The sequence below is a fragment of the Mustela nivalis genome, assembly GCF_964662115.1.
Source record: "Mustela nivalis genome assembly, chromosome: 7".
In the NCBI taxonomy this organism is placed as follows: domain Eukaryota; kingdom Metazoa; phylum Chordata; class Mammalia; order Carnivora; family Mustelidae; genus Mustela; species Mustela nivalis.
In genome coordinates, this window is record NC_139026.1 from 45,839,555 (window position 1) to 45,864,561 (window position 25,007).

A 25,007-nucleotide genomic window follows, 5' to 3' on the forward strand; every position below is an offset into this window, starting at 1 on the left:
TGTGGTGACTAGGTACTTTGTCATCCCTCTTAAGAGTCTTTTGAGAGTTAGATTCATTCGTATATCTCTGAAGTCCACTTTTATCATCAAATCTGACCATTTTCAGGGTGAAATGTCACTGGTATAGCTTAGGACCACTTAACATGCCCAGGTGACAGTTAGTTGGCATTTAAAGTTATTCTAGTCTTCTAGCTGCCCTTTACCTGAAAAATGGTTTATCTCTCTATATATGTATGTATGTTTTCCTTGCTGGTTATTATAACATTCACAGAAACATGTCCTGGAGAACTAAAAATAAAAATGGAATATTTCAGAGCTTGAGTTGTCTAGACACAGGTTAGGATTTCTATGTTGAGGTCTCTGGTAAAAAGGAACAATGAATTAACTTATAAAACGATACCTGAAGGAGAATAGCTTGTTCGAGAAACGGGAATATTCTTTTAGCCGTAGTTCAAAAGCCTGTTTTTACATATTCTCCATTGCCATCTGCCTTGGAGAAGTGCCGTTGAATATATTACATGTAGAACATTTTAATTTTGTCTTTACAGTTATAGACATCCTTTGGATGGCAAATTCTTGTGGTGAAAACTTAATGATTACCAGTTGTATGTCAAGAAGATGGGTTGAAATGGCTTCCCTGATAGACAACTAAAATGTTGTTTAAAACAACCTTTCGTGAATGGTGATTATAGCTGATATGGTAGATATTCTGTTACACCATCTCAGGTCCTCACCATCATGTATATCCAAACTAGCTGAAAGAAGCCACTACCTAAGTCTAGATCATCCAAACCATGGTTTTGAAATGTGTGTGTCCACACCAAGGAGTGTGGAGAATGGTCCACTGAGATACAGAAAAAGATACTAGAGAAATTATTTATATTTATTTTCATTTTGCCCTTTCCTATTTCAAATCTTGCAAATGTTTTATAATTTGCATAATATGTAAGTGCAACAGTACCTCTATGTGATTTATAAAGAAATAAACTTTAGTGGAGATGCACCTACTTTTTTTTTTTACTGAACAATAGGAAAAAATGAAAATTACTAATAATTATACCTGGAAATGGAAGGTTAATTTAGAGTGTAGATATGGTAGAATCAATCCAAGTGTTTAATAGTGTGATCGTAATTCCTATATTCTAATAATGCTGTCCTGTTATAAAAGCTTAGAATCTGGTAGAGAGGGCAATAAAAGAGGTAAAGTGGTTCCTTTTTATTATGTCTTAAATAACAAAGAAAATTCACTTTGGCCATACTTGATATATAGTAGAAGTTTATAATGATTATAGTTCTCAAAATTGTTCTTTCAGACATAATTGCACAAATAAACAAAGATAAGGGCACCTGGGTGACTCAGTGGGTTAAAGCCTCTGTCTTTGGCTCAGGTCATGATCCCAGGGTCCTGGGATGGAGCCCACATCAAGCTCTCTGCTCAGTAGGGAGCCTGCTTCCTCCTCTCTCTCTGCCTGCCTCTCTGCCTACTTGTGATCTCTATCTGTCAAATAAATAAACAAAATCTTCAAAAAAAACACAAAACAATAAACAAAGATAGAATTCAAAAATACCCATTATAACATTGTTTGTAATAGCAAAAAGAATTGGAAATAAATATCTGTCATTAGATATTTATCAACATGTATGTTATCATATATTTATTATTTATAAAACGTACATCATTACTCTCATAAGCTTTCCAATACATAATATAAAAAAAAACTACAAAACTCTAGAAGAAAACATATGTGTAAATCTTCGTACCTCTGGATTAGCCAGTAATTTCTCTCAAAACACAACCACAAAGGAAAAAATATGCACCTTGGATTTCATCAAGATAAACATTTTGTGCTCAAAGGACAATGTAGTGGGGTACCTGGCTGGCTCAGTGGAATGAGCATACGACTCTCAGTCTCAAGGTCATGAGTTTGAGCCCCATGTTGGTGTAGAAATTACATAAATAAATAAAGGCCTTAAAAAAAAGGAGAGACCATAGGCAGTGACGTCCAAAGAAACAGAACAGATGTGTGTAGACACACACACTCACACAAACACACGGAAAGAGATTTATTATAAGATTTATTATTGGCTCACATGATTGTGCAATTTGGCAGGTTCCAAGATCTGTGGGTGAGTGAGAAAGCTGGAGACTTCAGAGAGCCAGTGGTGTATTTCCAGTCCAAAGCTGACAGGCTTGAGGTTCAAAAAAAGGTCCATGTTTCAGTTTGAGTACAAAGGACAAAATTGATGTCCCAATGCAAAAGCTGTCAAGAAGGACTAATTCCCTGTTAACAGGGAGAGGGTGAACCTTTTTGTTGTATTCAGGTCTTCCACTGATTTGGGGAGGCCCACCCACATTACAGAAGGCAATCTGCTTAACTTTAGTCTAGCAGTTTAAATTTTAGTCTCATTCCGAAACACACAGAATAATTTTTGACCAAATATCTGACCATGTCCCCATCAAATTGATATGTAAAATTAACCATCAGAGATTCTATCAAGAACATGAAAAGACAGTTCACAAAATTGTACAAATATTTGCAAATCCTATATTCAATCAGGGTCTAATATTCAAAATATAGAAATAACTTTAAAACTCAAAAATAAAAAGACAAATTACCCAGTTTAAAAATGAACAAAAGATTTGCATAGATATTTCCTCAGAGGAGATGTACAAATGGCCAATAAGTACATGGGAAGACATTCAATATCCTTAATAATTAAGGAAGCACTATCAAAACCACAAGGAGTTATGACTTCACATCAACTAAGATGGCTGTAATCATAGGTATGGATAATAATGAGCATTGGCAAATTTGTAGAGAAACTGGAGTCTTTGTACATTGCTGATGGGAATGTAAAATGGTGTGGCCACTTTGGGAAGACATTTGGCAGTTTCTCAGGAAATTAAATCTAGAGTTGTCCTGTGACCGAGCTACTCTACTGCTGGGTGCATACTAAGAGAAATGAAACATATGTCCACCAAAAAATGCATGCACAAATGTTCTTGACAGAGTTATTTATGATAGACAAAAGTGGAAACAATCCAAATGCCCATCAACTGACAAATAAGTAAATAAGTATGGTATATCCATACAACAGAATTTACTGTGTCATAAAAAGAAATGCATTAGTGAGTGATAGACACTACAACATGAATGAACCTTAAAAACATTATGCTAAGTAAAAGTCACCAGACAGAACAGGTCATATGTTGCATGATTCCATTTATATGAAATGTCCAAAATAGGCAAATTCAAAGACACAGAAAGTAGACCAGTGGTTTCTAAGAACCGAGAAGAGGGAAGAACAGGGAGTAACTGTCCACGGGTAGGGAGTTACTTTTATGGGCTGAGGAAAATGTTATAAATTAGCTGCTACACTCCTTACACAACTCTGTGACTATACTAAAAATCACTGAGCTGAACAAAAAGGTGAATTTTATGGTATGTAACTATATCTCAATAGAGGCAGGGAAAAGCATATATAACATTAATTTTATATTAGAATGTTCGCTGTTTCTAGAAAATTAGTGGGACATGGCTTCTGGAATTTTTTTTTTTTTCATTTTATTGGATTTGGTTGAAACATGCTAACTTAGAACATTTTTATTTATGGAAAAGCAAAGGGGTATATTTCCTACAGCAATTATAAAAGTGGCCTTTCCATGACAAATTTCAGTTCACTCTTGAAAATGTGTATGTCATTTTGCATTCCAGAAATATTTATTTTCTACCAGTCCATCTGCTCCTTGGCCATCATCTAGATTTAAAACACAGTATCCAAAGTAAGAATTCTTTACTCTGGTATGGATGATATCTGCATTTGGGTGAATGGCCATTTGGTTTTCAGGGAGATCCTGCAATTATTCCATCTGAGGGTGGATAAGAGAAGACCCAGAAATAAAAGTGAATTACTATGAATGGCTTCAAGTCAACAAATCCCTATTTACACGAGGGGAAAGGCTTATTTTAACTATTGGCAACTGTGTTTAATAATTTATATTTAACCATCTATACTTGTACTAGGCATCACTGATAACGTGATTGTGTGTTTGCTTTGGCAAGAAGGTAATCATGGTAATCAAATCAAGTACCACTCTATTTATCGCCAACACTCTTCCACGTAATTGAGGCCTTCCTTCCATCTGAGAAGTGATGGTACTTTAGATACGATCCGTGGCCACAGAGTAACCCAGCAAAGTCATTGACTCTTCACTGGCCAAAGGAAGCAACTCCCTACTCTGAAATTCCAAGGTGAAAGGTCAACGACTTGAGAAGGCGACCTTCATCCTGCCTTATTCCTGAAGCATTCTAACTGACCAAAGCCCATAACTGCTTGCTGGGTGGTACACTTTTTTTTTTTAATATTGCTATTTCATTTTATTTATTTTAAGTAGGCTCCACACCCAACGTGGGGCTTGAACTCACGACCCCAAGATTAAGAGCTGCATACTACCGCTTGCGCCAGACAGGCGCCCCCTGGGTGGTACACTTTTAAATGAGTCCTGAACAAACACAGGAATGTGTATTTAAATAAACTGGTGTTCTTGGATAAACATTTGGGGAAACTGGATATGGTAGATTTTCAGTCTGGACATAGTTCATTTTAGGTGAAGGTATGACTTGATATGCCCTGCTTAATGATTTAAGAGATCTGCCTCTTATATTCAGTGAGTGAGGGACTTCTAGAAGCTTTCAGATAGATATTAAATTTAATTACTTTTTAAAATACCTAATTGTTTTCCATAAATGCAAAAATTTTCTTTGTGAAAATTTAATTTGATAAGTGTTTCTCTCTAATGACTAAAAGAAAGTTCAAGGATTTGAACTTGAAATCCAGTACATAACTCTTGAAAACTGGTACATAACCTCTATTCCTGTAACTTCTTAGGCATGACTCTATTCCCATGACAGGCTCCATCATAATAAAACCATCTCTAAGGGTTTCTTTCTTTACAGCCCTTCAGGTCTTCAAGACCATAAGCTACGTCCTATTAACCCTGGCAGCAACCACCTCCTTAGGGCCTAAGATGGTTTCTAGAAAACAGTAGGTACTCAATAAATGCTTGTTGCTGCACTAATTTCATCACAGCTTTGTGGCTGAGAATGAAGTGTCTGGAACCACGCTACCTCTATTCACATGCCTTACTTTATGACTTTTGATAAATTACTTAACATCTTTAGCTTCCCCATACACAAAAGAGGAAAATATCCTACCTTCCCCAAAAATTAGTGCAGAAATTAAATGAGTTAATACAACTAAGCTACTTCTTGCCAGCTTAGCTTACTTAACGTTAGGTGCTGTCATCATCTTCATCATCATTTGTAGTACTTATATTATTACATTACATTATTACAACATTAGTAGCCACATGACCACTTTGGGAGCCTGGGCACTTTTCACCCAGGCTCAGCTGGTTATTGCTCCTGGACTCGAAGGCAGAAGCTAAGTCAGCCTTCCTATCTGACACCAGTTAGGAGGATGAGCTAGTCTGTAAAAATCAATGCTTTCTTTTTTCTTCCTTCCGTTTTCCTGCAACCTCTCCTGCCATCTACCCAGAGGGGGCAGAAATGTGGACAGTGGCACTCTGACTGGAAACCTAATATAACAAGCAGAGGTTCCAGATGAGCTCTGAGAGAAGAGATTTCTGGGGTGTGTGTGTGTGTGTGTGTGTGTGTGTGTTCACGCATGCGCGCACACGCGAAGGGATTTTAATTAAATTTAATACCTAATCGGAAAGAGACTGAGAGACATACATTGAAGTAAAAACGATGCGGGTCATCAGGACGACTCAGAGATGTATGAAGAAAATTCGTCTCCATGGTTACCTTTACTAAGAAATTTTCTGCCTATTACTAAGCAGGCAGAGTGATACAGATATACGGAATCTTGAGCTGTGTGATAAAATGGCCCTATGTTTTCACTCAGGAAGCCTATGATGAGAATTTACTGTTACTGACATACATGATCCTTATAAGATTTTATTCTCTAAAATTTCTGTTGTGTTAGGCAAGCACATATACATGTTGGCTAAAACATTTTCCATAGATGTCCCACAAATAATCAGAGCTGCCACTGTCCCTGGGCTTGCGCATATATTCCAGTGATGCTTCCTAGCTCTTAGCATTTAGAAAGAGTCTGTGAAATATTTTCAGTACTTCTGGCTCGTATTTTTCTCCTTCTTTCCTTCCTTCCAGGCCTTCATCTTTCCCACCTTCCTTCTCTCTAACAATCAACAAAAATTTTATTCAACTTTTAATAAATAGGCCTTTTATTACTAAAATGATGTTGTGACAAAATTATAAAAGATTGATCATAAGGTCTTGATGATTTTTTGACCGCTTTCTCAATCCAGAACTTTCTCACTGTCTTGTACCCATTAGCATTCACTCCCCAGTTCCCTACTCTTCAACTTCTGGCAATTACCAATCTTCTATCTCTAAAGATTTGCCTGTTCTGGACATTTCATATAAATGGAATGATGAAATATGGGACCTTTTCTGTCGTTTCTTTTACTTAATGTTTTTAATGTTCATTCATGTGGTACATGTATCAGTACCTTATTCATTTTGGGGGCTGAAAAATATTATGTTGTATGGCTTTACCACATTTGGTATATCCATTTGCCAGTTGATTGTTTCCATTTTTAACTATTATGAATAATGGTGCTATAAACATTCATGTACAAGTTTTTGTGTGGACATACGTTTTCATTTTTCTTGGGTCTACACCTAGGAATGGAATTACTTGTCATATGGTTACTATAGGTCTAACTTTTTTGAGGAACTGCCAAACTGGTTTTCCAAAGCTACTATACCATTTTATATTCCCACCAGCAATGTATGAGGGTTCCAATTTCTCCATATCCTCACCAACATTTGTCATTGTCATCTTTTTTATTATAGTCATCCTAGCAAGAGTGAAGCAATATCTCCTTGTGGCTTTGATTTCATAATGCCTCATGATGTTGAACATCTTTTCTTATTTATTCTGGATTCTCAGGTCTATTCCATTGACCTATATGTCTATTCTTATGCCAATGCCACACTGTTTTGGTAGTGTATCTTTGTAGTAAGTTTTGAAATCAGGATCCATGAGTCCTCCAACTTCGTTCTGCTCAAGATTATTTTGGCTATTTGGGTTCCTTGCATTTGCATATGAATTTTAAGATCAGCATGTTAATTTCTGCAAAAAAGTAAGCTGGGATTCTTACAAGAACTGCATTGATGGTTGTAGATCAATTTCAGAAATATTGCCATCTTAATATTAAGTCTCCTGATATATAAATATGGGGTGCCCTTCCATCTATTCAGGTCTTTAATTTCTTTCAACAATGTTTTGCAGTTTTTAGTGCACCACCCTTGCACTTTCTACAAAATTTATTCCTAAATATTAGTTCATTTTGATGACATTATAAATAGAATTGTTTTCTTAGTTTCATTTTTGGTATTTGTTGCCACTATAGAGAAATACAATTGGTTTCTTCTCTTGATTTTATATCATGCAGCCTTGTGGAACTGGAGCATTATATTTAGGATTTTTTGTGGATTCCTTTGAGTTTTCTATATATGAGATCATGCTATCTGCAAATAGAAATAGCTTTATTTCTTCCTTCCCAGTCAAAATTTTTATTTGTTTGTTTCATTATCTCGTCTAATTGCCCTGGCTAAGAATCTCTGGTACAAAATTGAATAGAAGTGGAAGAGTACTTGTGCCTTACTTGCACAAGAAAATGTGCCTAATCTTAGAATGAAAACTGAGTATTTCAGTGTTAAGTGTGATGTTAGCTATGGTGTTTTATAAACATGCCCTTCACCAGGTTGAAGAAGCTGTTTTCTACTCCCAGTTTTTTCAGTGCTTCTATCATAAAAAAATGTTGAATTTTGTCAAATGCTTTTTTCTGAGTCTATTGAGATGATATAGGGTTTTGTCTTTTATCTTTTTGATATGGCATTATTACATTGTTTGATTTTTTTGCTTATCAAACTAACCTTGCACTCTTGCTTGCAAACAAACCTTATTTGGTCATGCTGTGTAATCTTTTTTATATGTTGCTGAATTTGGTTTCTTAATGTTGTGCTGAGAATTTTTCATCTAGATTTTATATCTAGATTCATATGGGTATAGACTCATATTGATGTTGGCTCCTATTAATAGTAAGCTGTAATTTTTTTATATTCTTTGGCTTTGATTTGAGGCTGATACTGGCTTCATATAATGAGCTGTGAATTGTTTCCTCCTTCTGTTTTTTGAAGGTGTTTTTGAATGATTGGTGTTAAAACTTCCTTAAACATTTAGTAGAATCCACTAAAGTCACTTTGGTCCTAGGCTTTTTTTTATAAGAAGTTTTTAAAATTATCAATTCAGTCTGTTTATTTGTTTATTTATTTATTTGTTTGACACAAAGAGAGATCACAAGTAGGCAGAGAGGCAGGCATAGAGAGAGGGGAAAGCAGGCTCTGAGCAGAGAGCTCCATGTGGGGGCTCGATCCCAGGACTCTGAGATCAGTACCTGAGCCGAAGGCAGAGGCTTAATCCACTGAGCAACCCAGGCGCCCTCAATCTCTTTATTTATTTTGGTTCTATTTAGATGAGTCTACGAGTTACCTATTTCATATTGAATCAGTTTCGGTAGCTTATGTCTTTTTAGGAGTTTGTCGATCTGCATTATCTAATTTGTTGGTATCCAGCTGTTCATAGTCTTCTCTTTTTATTTCTGTAAAGTGGGAGGAGATGTCCCTTCTTTTATTTGAGATTTCAGTTGAGTCTTTTTTTTTTTTTAAAGATTTTTATTTATTTATTTGACAGAGAGAGAGATCACAAATAGGCAGAGAGACAGACAGAGAGAGAGATGAGGAGAAGCAGGCTCCCTGCTGAGCAGAGAGCCCCATGCGGGACACGATCCCAGGACCCTGGGATCATGACCTGAGCCGAAGGCAGAGGCCCAACCCACTGAGCCACCCAGGCGCCCCTCAGTTGAGTCTTGTCTTTTATTTTTTCTTGCTCAATCTAGTTAAAGGTTAGTCAGTTTCATTGATCTGCTCAAAGAACCAACTTTTGGTTTCATTGACTTTCTCTATTGATATTAGGATGTATTTTGAAATGAAAGAAAAATGAAAATAAACATTCCCAATTATCTGGATGTGGAGAAAGTAGTGTTTATCCTTGTCAAAATTTAGCTTTCAACTGGCTCCACAAAGATCCAAATCACACTGGCTACTTTTTGTAGCATGGTTGAGATTCTAATCACAGAATACGTTCAGGAATGTCTACAACTGCATAATACCGCAGATTGAAAGAACAAATGCTTGATCGACATATTTCTAAAGCTCTTATTCTATTCCCATCATGATGACACAGTTCCATACATGCAAGGAGTCCCAAAGTGGACATTTACTCTATTATAAATATGCAGACAATGCCTGATAATCTGTGCAGAGACAAGAGGAAGAATTTACCAAACTGTCTGATGTTTTTAAGAGGAAAAATAATATGGGCGGCTCCTGCTTAACAGAGTCCTCCAAGCAGTCAAGTTTTCTCTTTTCAATGATTAATTCCTGAGATGTATTATCAACATGCACTCTAACTGCAGCCAGAGTTGAAATTACTGCCTTACTGCAGTGGAACTGCAAATTATCAGAATTATCAGTGTCAGTTAGATAGCTTTATAGCTATTTGTTGTATTGTGCTATTGATGTATAAAATTCCCCCTTCATTGCTATTGAAAACTGAAAAATATGGTGGCTCCACTTGTAAACCTAATATAATGTGCAGAGTTGTCAAATCACTATGTGGTATACCCGAAACTAATGTAACATTGTGTATCAACTATACTTCAATGGTATGTAATATATTTAATAACTTACATAATATATAATAATTATATAAAATTATAACATACAATTTATTATATATGTATGAAATACACTTAATGCTAAAAAAACTAATGCCAAGTCAATTGCATGTGTATTGTAAAATAAATGCTTTTAACTGACAAAGAAGTCTTTAACTTAAAAAGCAGTTGGATTTCCCTAAGAATTTCATTTCTTTAAAAATGGGGCTGCAACCAGATGAAAAACATAAAAAACTGAAGCTGAGTTGTATATTTTTCTTTTTTAATTTATTTTTTATTATTTTTATTATGTTGAATTGTGAATTTTTTTATGTTTTTACATTTTAGCTGAAATCGATGGGTCATTATAATCCTGAAAGTACCTGAATATACTTTAGTTTATCTTTAATGTTCAGTACTAAAAGAGTTCTTCAGTAATTGCTTAAAGGGACAGAGAGCTATTCATTGTTTTGTGTTACTTAGGAAATTGTGCATGTCTATATGTATACATCAGCTAAAAGTCAAAGAAAGATTTCTTATTTCGGAAAGGATGGCTTTTTTCACTGAGACTTATTAATGTTCTTTCAGCATCATCTTTTTCTAAACTAATTATATAAACTTGGAAAAACTAAACTTGGGAACTAAAATTAGAGCTACCATCATTTTGTTCTTTTGCTAAAAAGGAAACAGCCTCCTCACCATGAATGACAGTCAAAACAATACTAAATGCCAAAAAGAAGTAAAATTAATCATACTTGGTTACAAGGCAAAGCACTACTTTTTTTCCCCTTTTTTACTAACAAAAGCATCGTAGGTCTTTTGGATGTTAATGCTAGACTTCATTGATGCTTAAATAAGATTCAAACTATAAATCAAGTGTAATACTTACTCTATCTGGATAAGCATGGCTTCTCCATTCTACATTTCCAACTTCTATCTAACATGATCCCCCCACTATCCCTATATTCAGAAGGATTGGAAAAGCCATCAGAACACAGTAATTGTTATACACAGTATTACCTTAACCAATTACTTGCAATCACTCATACACACAGAAAATGAAAGTGTTACTCTCCATGTGTTCAGGACTAGATTCAGAGGGAGGATTACAGTCTTTGCCCTCAAGGAAGTTCACACTTTAGGGTAAGTCATTTTTAGTGAATATATTGGAAACGTGATGGAAAAATTGCTAAAAGGTTTCAGAGGAAAAAATCTCTAGAGTTTGATTATCATATGTTCAATGCTCAGACATCATCCGGGTGAAATCTGGAAGAAAACATACCGGACTAAGAGATTTTAGAGTTACAAAAGCTTGTTAGGGAGCTACTATAAAGGTCTGAACAATAGATGAAGAGCGTCTGAGCTAATTCCATGTCAATGAGCTCCAAGAGTCAGTCTTCCTGCCTCTTCCACATTCCAGGTGTTCGGTGACTTCTCTAAACTCAGAGATTTTGAGTTAGTGTTTGGAATTCCTCAACCTAAAAATAATCATAGAAATGCACAAGCATTTAGATACAAGGTTATTTATTTGCAGTCTTGTCTATAATTGTGAAAAGTTAAAAACAAGTTGATGTTCAAAAATAAGGTATTGGATAAACAAACTACAGGACATCCATACAATGGAATATTACAGAGTGTTTGAAAATAGTTTTTTAATAAATTTAAAGACATGAAAAGATAACCATGATATATTTAGTTTAATGGCAGGTCATGAAGGAAGATGTGGAGTAAAAATCTAGATGATGCCATATATACATATAAGGACTTGAAGAAGATACACACAAAATGTTATTTGCGATCATTCTTAAGTGTTGCTATTATGGGATGTTTTCCCTTGTTTTTCTTAGCTTTAGTTTTAGGTTTTCTACAGTGAATATGCATTATTTTTTAATCTAAAAATTATATAATTTTAATTAAATTTAATTAAAATATTTAAATTTTAACTAAATGTAATTAATTATTTAATAAAAATAAAAATAAAATTTAATTAAATAATTTTAAGGACATGAGGTAAAACTTTTAAGGGCTCGAGGTATGAAAATGGTGTCCACTTAGAGGGCCACTGATTTTGCATATGTAACACTGCCACCAACTTCTCATCACTAACCAACTTTTCCAATATTGCCTTCTTCAAATATTTAGCAACGTTTATGCCATATAGCTTGCACATAGCTATTTAAGGATAGAGTAAAGTAAGAATTACCACATGATCATCATTAGCTATTATAATCATTCACAGACGTGTACTGTATGCCAGATACGGGCTGGAAATGTTCACATATCTTTGTTTCTTTAACTTTTATAATGCGAATCGAACCTGTGAGTTTTATTATCAGCTGCATTTACAGATTAAGTAGTCTGAGGTCCCAAGAGCTTAAGTGAAGTGCAGAGCGCTGATTTAAACTCACAGGCCAAGGTCAGTGCTCCAAGAAAAATATAACAAGTTCAATTTATGTTTATTTTTTTAACGATTGTTTTGACTTTTTTTTTTTTTTAAGATTTATGTATTTATTTTAGAGGGGAGGAGGGGCAGAGGGAGAGAGTCTTAAGCGATCTCGTGCTGAGTGCTGAGCCCTATCTGAGGCTTGATCTCATGACCCAGAGATCATGACCTGAGGCAAAACCAAGAGTCAGTGGCTTAACCAACTGTGCCATTCAGGCACCCACTGACTTTTATGTTTTCAAACAATAAAAGAAGGATATTGTCAATTTCACCTTGTCCTATACATTGCATAAAAGAATCAGATATTGTATGAATTCAAAAATTTTTATCTAATCACTCAAAAGGGAGAGCAGCATTCTACCTAGTGAAGTAGATGCTTTCAAGTAGGGAAATCAATCATTTCCCACCCCTCCCCCCAAAAAAAAAAAAATGTTCTCTTCGTTGTGAGATTTTCTTTTTGCTTTAGGCTGAAATTCATTTGTCATCTTCCTGGGCCTGTGCTTGGTCTCTTTTAACCTTGTTACATTTCTTCCCTACAGGATTTCCTTTGGGAAATTTTACGATGGATGATCACAATATCTATTCATTTATTTTAGCTTTTAGAAATTAGTAACACTGCATTTTGTGTCACATTTAACTTTCCAAGAGCTTTGAATTTAAGCCACAATTTAAAACGCCTAGCACTCCTTAACTTTTTTTTTTTTTTTTTAATTTTACCCTTTCATCTGTCAAGTGATCCAGAAAGGGAGTTAGTACTATATATAGTTTATTTGAAGGTAAGGAGGTGGAGAGGAACAGCAAACCGTTCATTAAATACCATGACCTCTGGAACTTAAAAAGGGTAGAATCAGATGTTTCAAAGAACCATGGGGGCTATTCAAGCCACACATCGTAAAGGGACTTGAAGTCTCTATCTCACCACTGTTTCCTCCTTTTTTATTGCAAGTGAGTAAAAACTTCTCTTTTTTTCTTTCTTTTTATTAAAAGTACCCTAAAAACAGAAAATGCAGACAAATGGAACAAAATTAAATTAAAAAAAAATCAAGTTGGAGTTGGAGGGGCTTACGCACGCTCACCTTTGGAATAAAGCCAAGACGGTCAGATCTGTGAGCATCATAAAGGGAGCACACCAGGAGGGGGAAAGGCAGGACTGAACATCTCAGTCTCCCAACAGTTCAGAACTGGAGAGGACGCCAATATTAAAAGTCTCACTTCTCATCATGTAGGATTGAGATGTGCATAGCTATAGAGACAGTTCTGAATGAATCACGTCTATTTTTTACAGTATGACGACCACAAAAGAGTTAAGGTTGGGAAAGCTCTCAAAGATCAGATCTCTTCGATTTCATTCTGGACTAAATTCTTATAATCTTCAGGGGCGTATTTTTCCGTTCTCATTTCAAATACTTCAAGATAAGCAGCTACTACCACTCCCCATTGAAACTTAATTTCTTAATCCAGTAATTTCAGAAGCACATCTTCCTGGGCTACGGGCAAAATGATCATTTGTTTCCTTTTATTCTCAGACTCCCATTTCCATTCCTTATCTGGAACTGAGCAAGCTGCCAGGCTTGAAGTCTCACTGGTCCTGTTGGGCGAGGCACCGCAAAGGGAACAGCGTATCTGAGAATTGGGCATAGCCTCCTGGCCCCGGGGCTGAAGACTATAAGCCTTCTGCCTAAACCCAGCTTCTAAAATTCAACACAGCCCCGACTACTGGGAAAATCAATGCTTAATTTTGAGTTATTCTCAAAGTCAATTGTAGTGTTCTTATATTTTTAGCTGTATTTTCTTCCCACTTCTTGGTCATTAAGAGCAGTGGTGCAGAATGGAACAATTTCAGCAGAGCACTGTTTATAAGCCCTTGCTGAAATGGATGTGTGGCCCTGGGCCATAATATTTATACATGTTTTCCTTTTTACTTAATTGTAATTAGTATGCTGTTTATTGCATTCCTTTTACCTTTCCTTAAGAATTTGCTTTTTCCTTCAATTGTTTGCATTGGTATCTTTTGAATTTCCTCCCGCTTATTTATTTTTTTGGCATAAATAATAATTGGTGCTACCACAGGAGCTTGATAAAGCTTTTTATTATGTTCCCCTCTGTCCAATAGCAATCATGAGGCATAAAGAAGTCTAAACAGTTTTTCCAGAGTTACATAACAAAGGAGAAGCAAAGTCTCAGTAGGACTTTGTGTTCTTAGTTTTCCACATTCTGTTTTTATTAAAGGTCCAGGTCTCCTATTATTTCTGTCGATTTTTTTTTCCCTCTAAGTCTGTTAGATTTATCCCAGCCCCCGCATCTTAATTTGTATTTTCTCTTAACTTCTGATGTTTGTTTTGTTTTTGAAATGTCTTTCTGATTTGATCCTGACTTCTTATCACTGGTTTATGGATACTGGGAAAAAAATGCCTCTCTCTTATTCAGTAAAGTGGCATTTTGTCTTCCAGATCATTAGTCAGTAATAGCTGATTAAAAACCCAAGATTCTATAATTATAAAACACCTCTCTACTCCAAATTGTTCAGTGAACTGTGTTAGACACCTTGATAACCTATTTGGGGGAAAGAAATCTAGTTGATTCACACCTTTACCTTACCCCAAAATAAATTAGAACTAAATTAAAAGATTGACTTTTAGTAAAAATTAAGCTTCCAGCAGAATTTGTATGTTTGTTAAAGCAGTGCAAGAAACCATAAAAAAAAAAAAGATTGATATGTTTGAATGTAGATATAACTTTTAAAAAATCCTTGGTGTTTTAAGGCAATAATATACCATATATATGCAACACATACATCTGAGAAATATTTAATTTCTTATATATCAATAAATACATTAATGCTCCAATGTAAACATTAGGAAAGAGCACAAACAAGTATCAAAGGTTAGGACTGATAAATGAACAGTAATCATACCAAAATGTATTTATCCCCATTTCTATCCTAAGAAATAAAATTTAAAACAACAAGTCACTGCCATGATTGCCATTAACATAGCAAAATTTAAAAGTCAGTTTAAAAGCTAGTGAAGTTTATGTGACTGAGTGATTCTAATTTCCTTTTTAAAACTTCTAAGTTCCACTGATCTTATGCAAGGAGCACGTGTTCCTTTTATAATGAAAAAATTAGCACTTTAAAACACATATAGATGTGTGTTTAATGTCTTCTGCAAGCACAAGACATGACTAAGAAGTGAACAGATATTTTGAGTTGATTCTACTGATCTGATTTTCTAATTCCACTGTATTTCAATTAACTTAATTTGTTCCTTGAAAATAAAAATTAACAAAAGCAGAGATTTTTCCAAGTTAATGACATCCTATGGTAATATTTCATGGCCAAGAGAGAAGAGAACTACCTTGATAAGGGCTGTTCTGTTGACAAAGGCTGTCTGCACAGTCAACAGCTTGTACATGATTAATTCCATAATTGAACTTCAAGACAAGGTCTGAGGTGTTGAGTTGAAGTGTTCTGAAATTGTTTAGGGTTCAGGAGAAATGGATTTGCCATAATAAAGGGAAATTTTTAGATAAGTAGGTTATCAAGAAGGATGTATTTTTCTGGAGTGACAAATGTGTAGATTCAGTTCATTTCAAAACGTTAATCTCAGCATAAACAATTTTTGTGTTTCTGCGAAGATCTGCGAAGATCTCTCAAAGTAGATCCCTTAGGGAGGCAGAAGGTGGGAGTTATATTGGACTTTATTCCATTATTACCCAAAATAATAGCCAGGCAACACTTCTTAGAAGCAGTGTACTTACGCTGTCGGGTTCATCCTTGGAATAAGCCTCTGAAAAAGGTACCCTTAATTACTCACTAAATAAAAGAAGAAGAAATTCTGATGCAACAAGGCTAGGTCCACCAGAAGGACGTGGGAGAGGCAGGATTTGAGCCCAGACAAATCTGACGGTGAGGCTGGAATTCATACTCTGACTAGTACCCTGCCTCTACATTAGATTTCAGTTGTCTTGACCTTCCCCTAACAGCTGACCCCTCCACGTAGGGCACTGGCTAGCCTGACATAATCTGCCCACCCTACCCTTGCTTTTAGGGAGTGAATCAGAAAGTGCTTGGGTTTCGTAGTCTAGCTTGGATTGAATTTTTGTTCCATGTTCATGTTCCTAAGTTAATTATTTCTTCACCCATAAAATGGGGAAAGTAATAACCTCAGAGAGCTGTTACAGAGATGGCAATAGCATATGTGAAAGTGCTTAGAACAACGCTTGGCAAATCATGGATGTTTAATAAATATTAGTTTCCTTTCTTCCTTCCCTTGCCAGACAAAAGTCTTTCTTCCTTACTAAGTCAGTTTGCATGAAAATGCTTTCATGGCTCTCACTTTATCACAGAATCTGTGGAACTTTTGTTCATTCGATCAAATGGACCCTATTAGACATGGAATCTCAGAGGCTTCTCATCCCCCAAGTGTGGGCAGGGGATGCTGTGGAAAGCCCTGTTAGATGTTTATATAAGCTGACATTCGAAATTCTCCTTTCTGGGTTTGGACAAGCATTTTATACTCTTACGTCTGTGACTCTTGCTTCTCTCTCATTTCTCCAACCTCACCCTGCCCCCCAACTCCAAAATGCACTTTTATACAACTGAACTCTAGCTCAAACTGCTTATATGCCATTTCTCAAAGATGCCTTATCATTTCCTGCTTCCACATTTTTTTTTCTCCTGCCGGGCTCTCTCCTTGAATAACCTCTTACGGAAAATTTATCTATGAACTTTTACCTTCAAGGCTTCACTCAAATGCCTGCTCCTGGCACAGCTCTGCCCACTCTGGATAGAAAAGACCTCCCTTTCTACTAGACCACCGTGGCACAGAGTATCACTCAATGGACAGACTGCAGACGCTTTACTCTTTGGGGGCAGAAGATTGATTGGATGGAATAATAATTTAAAACAGCATCTGATTATAAATGGCCTGTCCCAACTCCTTACTAAAAAAATTTATGAAGCAAGCAAAAGCCGCAGTCTTACAAATACACTAAAACCTAATAAACAATGTATTATCAGAATTAGGAAGGAATTTCTGACAATTTAAAGGCCAGAGGAACTGGATTGAGAAACTTGTACAAACTGCTTTCCCACTAAAAATAGATAAAAATTCTTGCTCTGAGAATAGAACCACTCTTCACCCTCCTCAACTGTTTACTTCCTACTCAAAAATCACAGGGGCCCTGTCCATCACTCACAACAGCCACACACACACACACACACACACACACACACAGGATGATGGGGGACAAACTCTTCTAACAGCTAAGTGATATTTTATGGGGTATCCAGTATGCTATCCCCTAATCCCTAACATTGATTCAAAAGAATTAAACATAGTAAAAAAAGACTAGAAAAGATATTTTGAGAACATGCCCCCCAAAAAAAAAAATGACAAGTCATCAATATTAATTTTTTTTTAAGCCGGAGGTGGGAGGTGACAGGAGGGTGAATTGAAGGAAGGTGATACAAACTTCCATTTAAGACAAATAATAAGTAATAAATAATGTAATATATATGATGTCCTGTACAACACGATGACTATAGCTAACTCTGCTGTATGGTACATTTGAGAGCTGTTAAGAGAGTGGATCCTAAGTTTTCATCACAAGGAAAAAGGTGTTTTTGTTTGTTTCTATAGGAGATGGTGAATGTTAACTAAATTTATTGTGGCAATCATTTCACAATATATGTAATTCAATTATTAATGTCGTCTACCCTAAGCTTATATGGTGCTAAATATAAATTCTGTCTCAATAAAACTGGGGAAAAAAGTCAGATATGAGACAAAATGTAGAATTAATAGGAAAATAAATACTTAATATTGATAAAATTTATAGTAAATATGTAATTGCTAATCTTTTCAAATAAAACAATGGCTGAAATATATAAAGTAAAAATTGCCAGGGATATAAAGAAAAATAACATTACAGGTGTTGGGGAAGATCACATACATCTCAGGCTTTGAGAAATCCAGTAGGAAAAAATAGATTAGAATAACATATAATTATTATATATTATATATAATATATATAATATATATTATATATATTATAATTTATATAATATAATAAATTATTATACATTATAATAATATAAATAAGGTGGTGTGTATATATACATATACATATATATGTGCATAGATAAATTTATAGAGAGATAGATATAAATAGGTAATCAGTTCAGTTGCCTCCAAAAGTATCTATGAAATATTCAGAAAAAATTATCACAGTATTTGTCTCAAAGAAAGAATTGAGAAATTCCAAACATTGGATGATTTGCATTTGCTATTACTAGAAATTAATAAGGAAGATAAATTCATAAAAATTTAAATAAACATCAAGCCAAAGTAGGAATTAAAACTACGGTTATAGGGCACCTGGGTGGCTCAGTGGGTTAAGCGACTGCCTTCAGCTCAGGTCATGATCCCAGAGTCCTGGGATCGAGTCCCACATCAGGCTCCCAGCTCCATGGGGAGTCTGCTTCTCCCTCTGACCTCTCCTCTCATGCTCTCTCACTCTGTCTCTCTCTCAAACAAATTAGAAAAAAAATTTTTTTTTAAACTCCCAAAAACTACAGTTATAAACCATTTAGAAATGAACAAAAATGACATTATATATCAATTCGTAAGAGGAAGGAACTTAACATGCTTTTGTTCAATGGGTTTTTGAAAATTAAGCTCTAGCCACATGAGTATTTCCTGATGTCGTGCCCTTTAGAAAGCGTGTAAAGCACCCTTCGAATGAAATATCCTGGGCCTAGTATTTGCTCTTACTGTCTTTGTTTACATTTGTTTTGACCTGTTTTTCCCTATTCTCCATTTCCTTGGAATACCAACCACTAAGCAACATATTGGATCATCTCAGAAATACCTAAGGTCCTTTAAATTTAATAGTTCTTGTGAGTATAATCTATGACTTTGACCCTCAGTCTTGGTTCCACACAGCTAGTGTTACTGTTAAGAGGCACTCACACCTTCTATCCAAGACACAAGGGGCCTTTACAAGTTGGAAGAGCTCCAACTCATCTCCCAACTAGAAGAGGAAAATTATGGAGGGAAGATAAATTATAACTCAGAATAAGAGTCTGTGATCTCAATATCTTCAGGAGTTTATCACAGAATTAAATAAATACATACACATGCACACACACATATATATGCGTGCATTCACACATACATACATAAATGGAAAATACGGATGCTATTTTTTTAGGGATTCACTCAGAATTATAAACAGTACATATATTTTAAAACTTTTAACTTCTATTTCAATGGCAATAATGTGGACCAAAGTGCTTTTTTTCTCTGAGCTTCCTGTGTCCAGTGAGATCATGTGTACAGTATATTGATGTCAGAAATGGCTATTTTATTTCTATACTGAACTCTCAGACATACAGAAAATAAAGCTGGTTTGTGTTATACATCATTTCTCAATCCAAATGTGATGTTTCTTTTCCTGAATTTTTCACTTAATATTACTAGCAAGTATATCATTAGTAAATTATAGTGCATTTTCTCAATTCAGACTTATTTCCAACAAAAAACCTGCCAGTTTCCTATAAAGAAACTGTAGATAGTTGCTATACTCGTCTATGGTACCATAAGAGAAAAAGACATTTGGTCCTTATTTCTGGAAAAGTTCTCACTAACTAGTGAGTGCATATGTACGAAAGACAAATTTGTGTGATCAAAATAACTCATGTGGTTTCTAAACATATTAACGGTCTTCCCCAATGTAGACGGGGGTCCAACGTATCTCTTACATTGGACATGAGTAGCTTGGGGAATGTTGAACCCTTTGTGGCTACCCCAACCCCACGGGAGACAGTGGCAATGGAGTATCTGCAGTCAGCCAGCCGAATACTCACAAGATCACAGCTGAGGGACGTCGTGGCAAGTTCACATTTACTCCAAAGTGAATTCATGGTGAGCCTGCTGTTTATTGTTCACTGCATATTCAGGGAACCCCCTCAGGGCTGCTGGTGACTAAGTTGATTCGGAAAAACACATGTCTACCCAGAGAGCTTTAGAACTTCTTAGATCTAATTATTGTCCAAAGGGAATATCCATTTTGTAGATCACTTTAGGTATATCGGTTGTACATTTTAAGCCAAGTCTGTTGATTTTAATAAACTGATCATTCCAGGGTCTGTTCAGATACTTGCAACCACTCTAATGATGACATATCTAGCAGTGGGCTAGTATTACCAATAGCCTCTTTAACTATTATTAAGCATCCAAGGTAAAAGATGAACATGGAGTTTTTAAAATTAGACTTTGTAGTGTGTCATCTTTTCACATATGAAGAAAACCTAGTAAGATGAAAGAACCAGTCACACAGCTAGCCAAAAGTACATCCAATATTCTTTTCTAGAACCACAGATAGGCTTTTTGGGATAAGCCTTTAAAGGAAAGATGAGGCCAACAAGGAATACCAAAGAGAAGGATAATGCTGGGAGATGGTCATTGTCGGTGCGTGTCATAAAGCAGGAAGAAGCAGGGGAGGAAAGATCTGTCATGGTTTTACCAAAACAGACTGATGTGCTTGAAATTACCAAACATAAATGTGTGCTTTCTACTGAACATTCAACAATTTCGCTTCTTTTGGTAACTTGGAACTCAGAAGTTATAATATTTCATTGAAGCAGAGAGTAGGGATGAATATTATAAATATCTAAAATAATGCAAATTTAGGAAATGATATTTAAAAAGCAAACTACTCCTCTCTGTAGACCATATTCATGATCTCAAATTTCCAGACTGACTGAAAACAATTTGAATTAATTTGTAGATAATTTCTTTCATCAAATTGAATTCATTTGTAGATAATTTCTTTCATTTCAGTGAATATTAGGCTGTTGAGTTAAGATCTAATTCACTTCCACAGAGCCATTTCTGCTCTAATTGTTCCTCTCCAATCATTTGAGGCCCATGACATATTCTGAGTAAAAACATTTGTATTCCTGTTAAGAAGGAGAAAACAGTGTCTGGAATCCCTTCACTAAAAATATTGCATTTACAACAACAAATGGAACAATACAATGAATCACTGACCTCTACCTCTGAAACCAGTAACACATATATGTTAATTAATTGAATTTAAACTTAAAAAAGAAAAAAAAAAACAAAAAACAAATGGAACAATACAATCATAATCCATTCCTTAATACAAAAAAAAATTATATTGCCATCACTTGAATAAAAAAAAAACTCCCTTTGTATTTACCATTTGGAGAGGGAGGTTTTAATAATCCTGACAGAGTCATACAATGTTAAAAGAGAATCCATCATAATGAAATTTTTGATAACTTACATAAAGTTTTTTAAAATTTGAATACATTGTCCATTTTCAGCTGTTTATATATATTTCTAGCAATTATGTCAGAACAGAATTTTAAAAATCTAATCAAAATTTTATATGTTTCTCTAATAACCGTATGTAAAATAATACTTTCTAACACAGCGAGCTGTTTCTTAGAGTCAACTTGCCAGGGTGCAGCTAATATGTTTGTGAAAGGAAGGGTGTTGGTCAACCAGAGGTGGTAGTCTGTTGTTTTATAAATGACTTTGAAGTTCAATAGGGTTCTGGATCAGATGGCCCCCTGTGAAGATTTTCTTTGTGGCAGCATCAGATATACTAATTTGATATCATTTATTTTTGCAGGAAATACCAATGAACTTTGTGGATCCCAAAGAAATTGACATTCCCCGTCATGGAACTAAAAATCGCTATAAGACCATTTTGCCAAGTAAGTTTCTTGAATGAAATAGTTTGCATTATAAAGCATAAGCCTTCCCCAGTCACCCTTACCTTATCACTTTCCATCCTCACAACTTCTCCATACACACCAAATTTGGAGTTATAAATGCACATTAAGACTACTGACCATGAAAGTAGCTTGAGGTTCATTACTTTATCCTGTACTACTCTTCTTAAAATGATCAGCTCAGGGGCCCCTGGGTGGCTCAGTGGGTTAAGCCACTGCCTTTGGCTCGGGTCATGATCTCAGGGTCCTGGGATCGAGTCCAGCATCGGGCTCTCTGCTAGGCAGGGAGTCTGCTTCCCTCTCTCTCTCTGCCTGCCTCTCCCACTACTTGTGATTTCTCTCTGTCAAATAAATAAATAAAATCTTAAAAAAAAAAATGATCAGCTCACAATTCCAGCAAACACATGGGTCTAAAATAATATTGTACCACACATTATGGTCAATTGATTTCATCAAACAATTCAATGGGCAAAGGATAGTCTTTTCAGCTAAAGGTTGCTGAGACAGCTGAATAGTCAAGTACCAAAAAAGAAAAAAAAAAAAAATGAAGTTAGATGTATGGAGGCCTGGATGGCTCAGCCGGTTAAGAGTTTGTCTTCAGCTGAGGTCATGATCCCAAGGTCCTGAGATTCGCACCATGTCAGGTTCTCTGCTCATCAGAGTAGTCTGCTTCTACTCCCTCTGTCCCTCTCCAGCTTATGCACTCTCACTCACTCCCTTTCTCCCAAATAAATAAATAAAATCTTTTTTTATTTTTTTTAAAGATTTTATTTATTTATTTGACAGACAGAGATCACAAGTAGGCAGAGAGGCAGGCAGAGAGAGAAAGGAGGAAGCAGGCTCCCTGCAGAGCAGAGAGCCCGATGTGGGGCTCAATCCCAGGACCCTGGGATCATGACCTGAGCCGAAGGCAGAGGCTTTAACCCACTGAGCCACCCAGGCGCCCCTAAAATCTTTTTTTAAAAAATGAAGTGGGACCCTGCCCCACACCATATACAAAACTCAGTACAAAATGGATCAGACCCGAAGGTAAGAGCTAAAACTATAAAACTATTAGTATAAAACAGATGTAAATCTTCATGACTTTCAATTAGTCAATGACTTCTAAAATATGACACCAAAGTACAAGCAATCACAAAAAATAGATAAATTGAATTTTATTAAATGAAAATATTTTATGCTTCAAAGGATACCATTAAGAAGATAGAGAACTCACAAAATGGGAAAAAACATTTGTAAATTAAATACCTAATAAAGGACTTCTATCTAGAATGTATAAAGAACTCTTACCGGGGGCCCCTGGGTGGCTCAGTTGGCTAAGAAACCGCCTTCAGCTCAGGTCATGATCCCAGGGTCCTGGGATTGAGCCTCACATTAGACTTCCTGCTCAGTGAGGAGCCTGCTTCTCTCTCTCCCTCTGCTGCTCTGCCTGCTTGTGTCTCTTGCTCTCTCTATCAAATTAAAAAAAAAAAAAAAAAAAAAGAACTCTTACCACTTACTTATCAAAAGACAGCCCAATTTAAAAATGGGCAAAAGACTTGAGTAGACATTTCTCCATGGAAGAGATACAGATGATCAACAAGCATTCGAAAAGATGCTCAACATTATTGGCCATAAGGGAAATCAAAACCACAATGAGATACCACCTCACATCCACATGATTATAATAAAAATGATAGACCATACAGAAAGTGCTAACAGGGATGGGAAAAAACTGGAACCTTCCCACATTGCTAGTAGAGAAGTAAAATGGTACAGCTACTTAAGAAACAGTGTGGTAGTTCCTCAAATGGCAAATCCTAGAGTGACTGTATGACTCAGACATTCTACTCCTAGGCATATAACCAAGAGAAATGAAAACATTTCATTGTCAATCACAAGACAAATAGATAGTTGGGATTTTGGCAAAATCCATAAACATGTCAAAACAATAGCTCTGGAAAAATGGAGCCACAGAGACTTTTTAAAAGTATTGATATTAGAAAGCTATACACAAATGTTTCTAACAGCATTATTTATAATAGCCCCAAAGGTGGAAACAACCAAAATATCCATCAACTGATGGAGAAATAAAATGTAGACTATCCACACAATGAAATATTACTCAGTCATAAAGAGGAATGAGGAGCTGATGCCTGCTACAACATGAATGAACCTTGAAGCATTATGCTAAGTGAAAGAAACCATCACAAAAGACCTCATACTGTATAATTCCATTTATATGAAGTGGCCAGATTGGCAAATCTATAAAGACATAAACTGTCTTAGGGGTTGCCTAGTGCCGGGAGGCATGAGAAATAGCTGTCAGTTGTACAACTTTGTGAATAAAGAAAAAGAACTCTATGATGGTACACTTCAAATGTGTGAATTGTATGGTATATGGGTTATATCTTAAAGCTGTTACCAAAAAATTTCATTGTGTACAATAATCATCTAGAGTCCTTGGGCACTTGGGTGGCTCAGTGGGTTAAAGCCTCTGCCTTCAGCTCAGGTCATGATCCCAGAGTCCTGAGATCGAGTCCCGCATCGGGCTCTCTGCTCAGCAGAGAGGCTGCTTCCTCTACTCTCTCTCTGCCTGCCTCTCTGCCTACTTGTGATCTCTGTATGGTCTATCAAATAAATAAAAAATCTTTAAAAAATAATAATCATCTAGAGTCCTTATAAAAATCTAGAGTCTTAATGGATGAAAGAAAAAAAAAATTCTGGAATCCTCTGTCCCACCCAGGGATTCTGTTTAAGTAAGTCTGCTGTTGGGTTTAAGAATCCGTATTTCTTTTTAAAAAAAGATTTTTAAAAATGATTTTATTTATTTATTTGACAGAGAGAGCACAAGTAGGCAGAGTGGCAGGGAGAGGGAGAAGCAGGTTCCCCGCTGAGCAGGAAGCCCAATGTGGGGCTCGATCCCAGGACCTTGGGATCATGACCAGAACCAAAGGCAGAGGCTTAACTCACTGAGCTACCCA

The 25,007-nt window shown here is 35.8% G+C and overlaps 1 protein-coding gene across 3 annotated transcripts in view; it reads left to right on the forward strand.

The window, feature by feature from the left end:
• PTPRR (protein tyrosine phosphatase receptor type R) overlaps window positions 1-25,007 on the forward strand; it is a 201,777-nt gene that overhangs the window by 136,784 nt on the left and 39,986 nt on the right. For all 3 annotated transcript variants that reach the window (XM_082742870.1, XM_082742871.1, XM_082742872.1), the window contains 2 exons: window positions 20,017-20,203; window positions 21,942-22,026. In XM_082742870.1, the coding sequence (XP_082598996.1) occupies window positions 20,017-20,203; window positions 21,942-22,026 (272 nt within the window). The remainder of the gene's footprint in view (window positions 1-20,016; window positions 20,204-21,941; window positions 22,027-25,007) is intronic.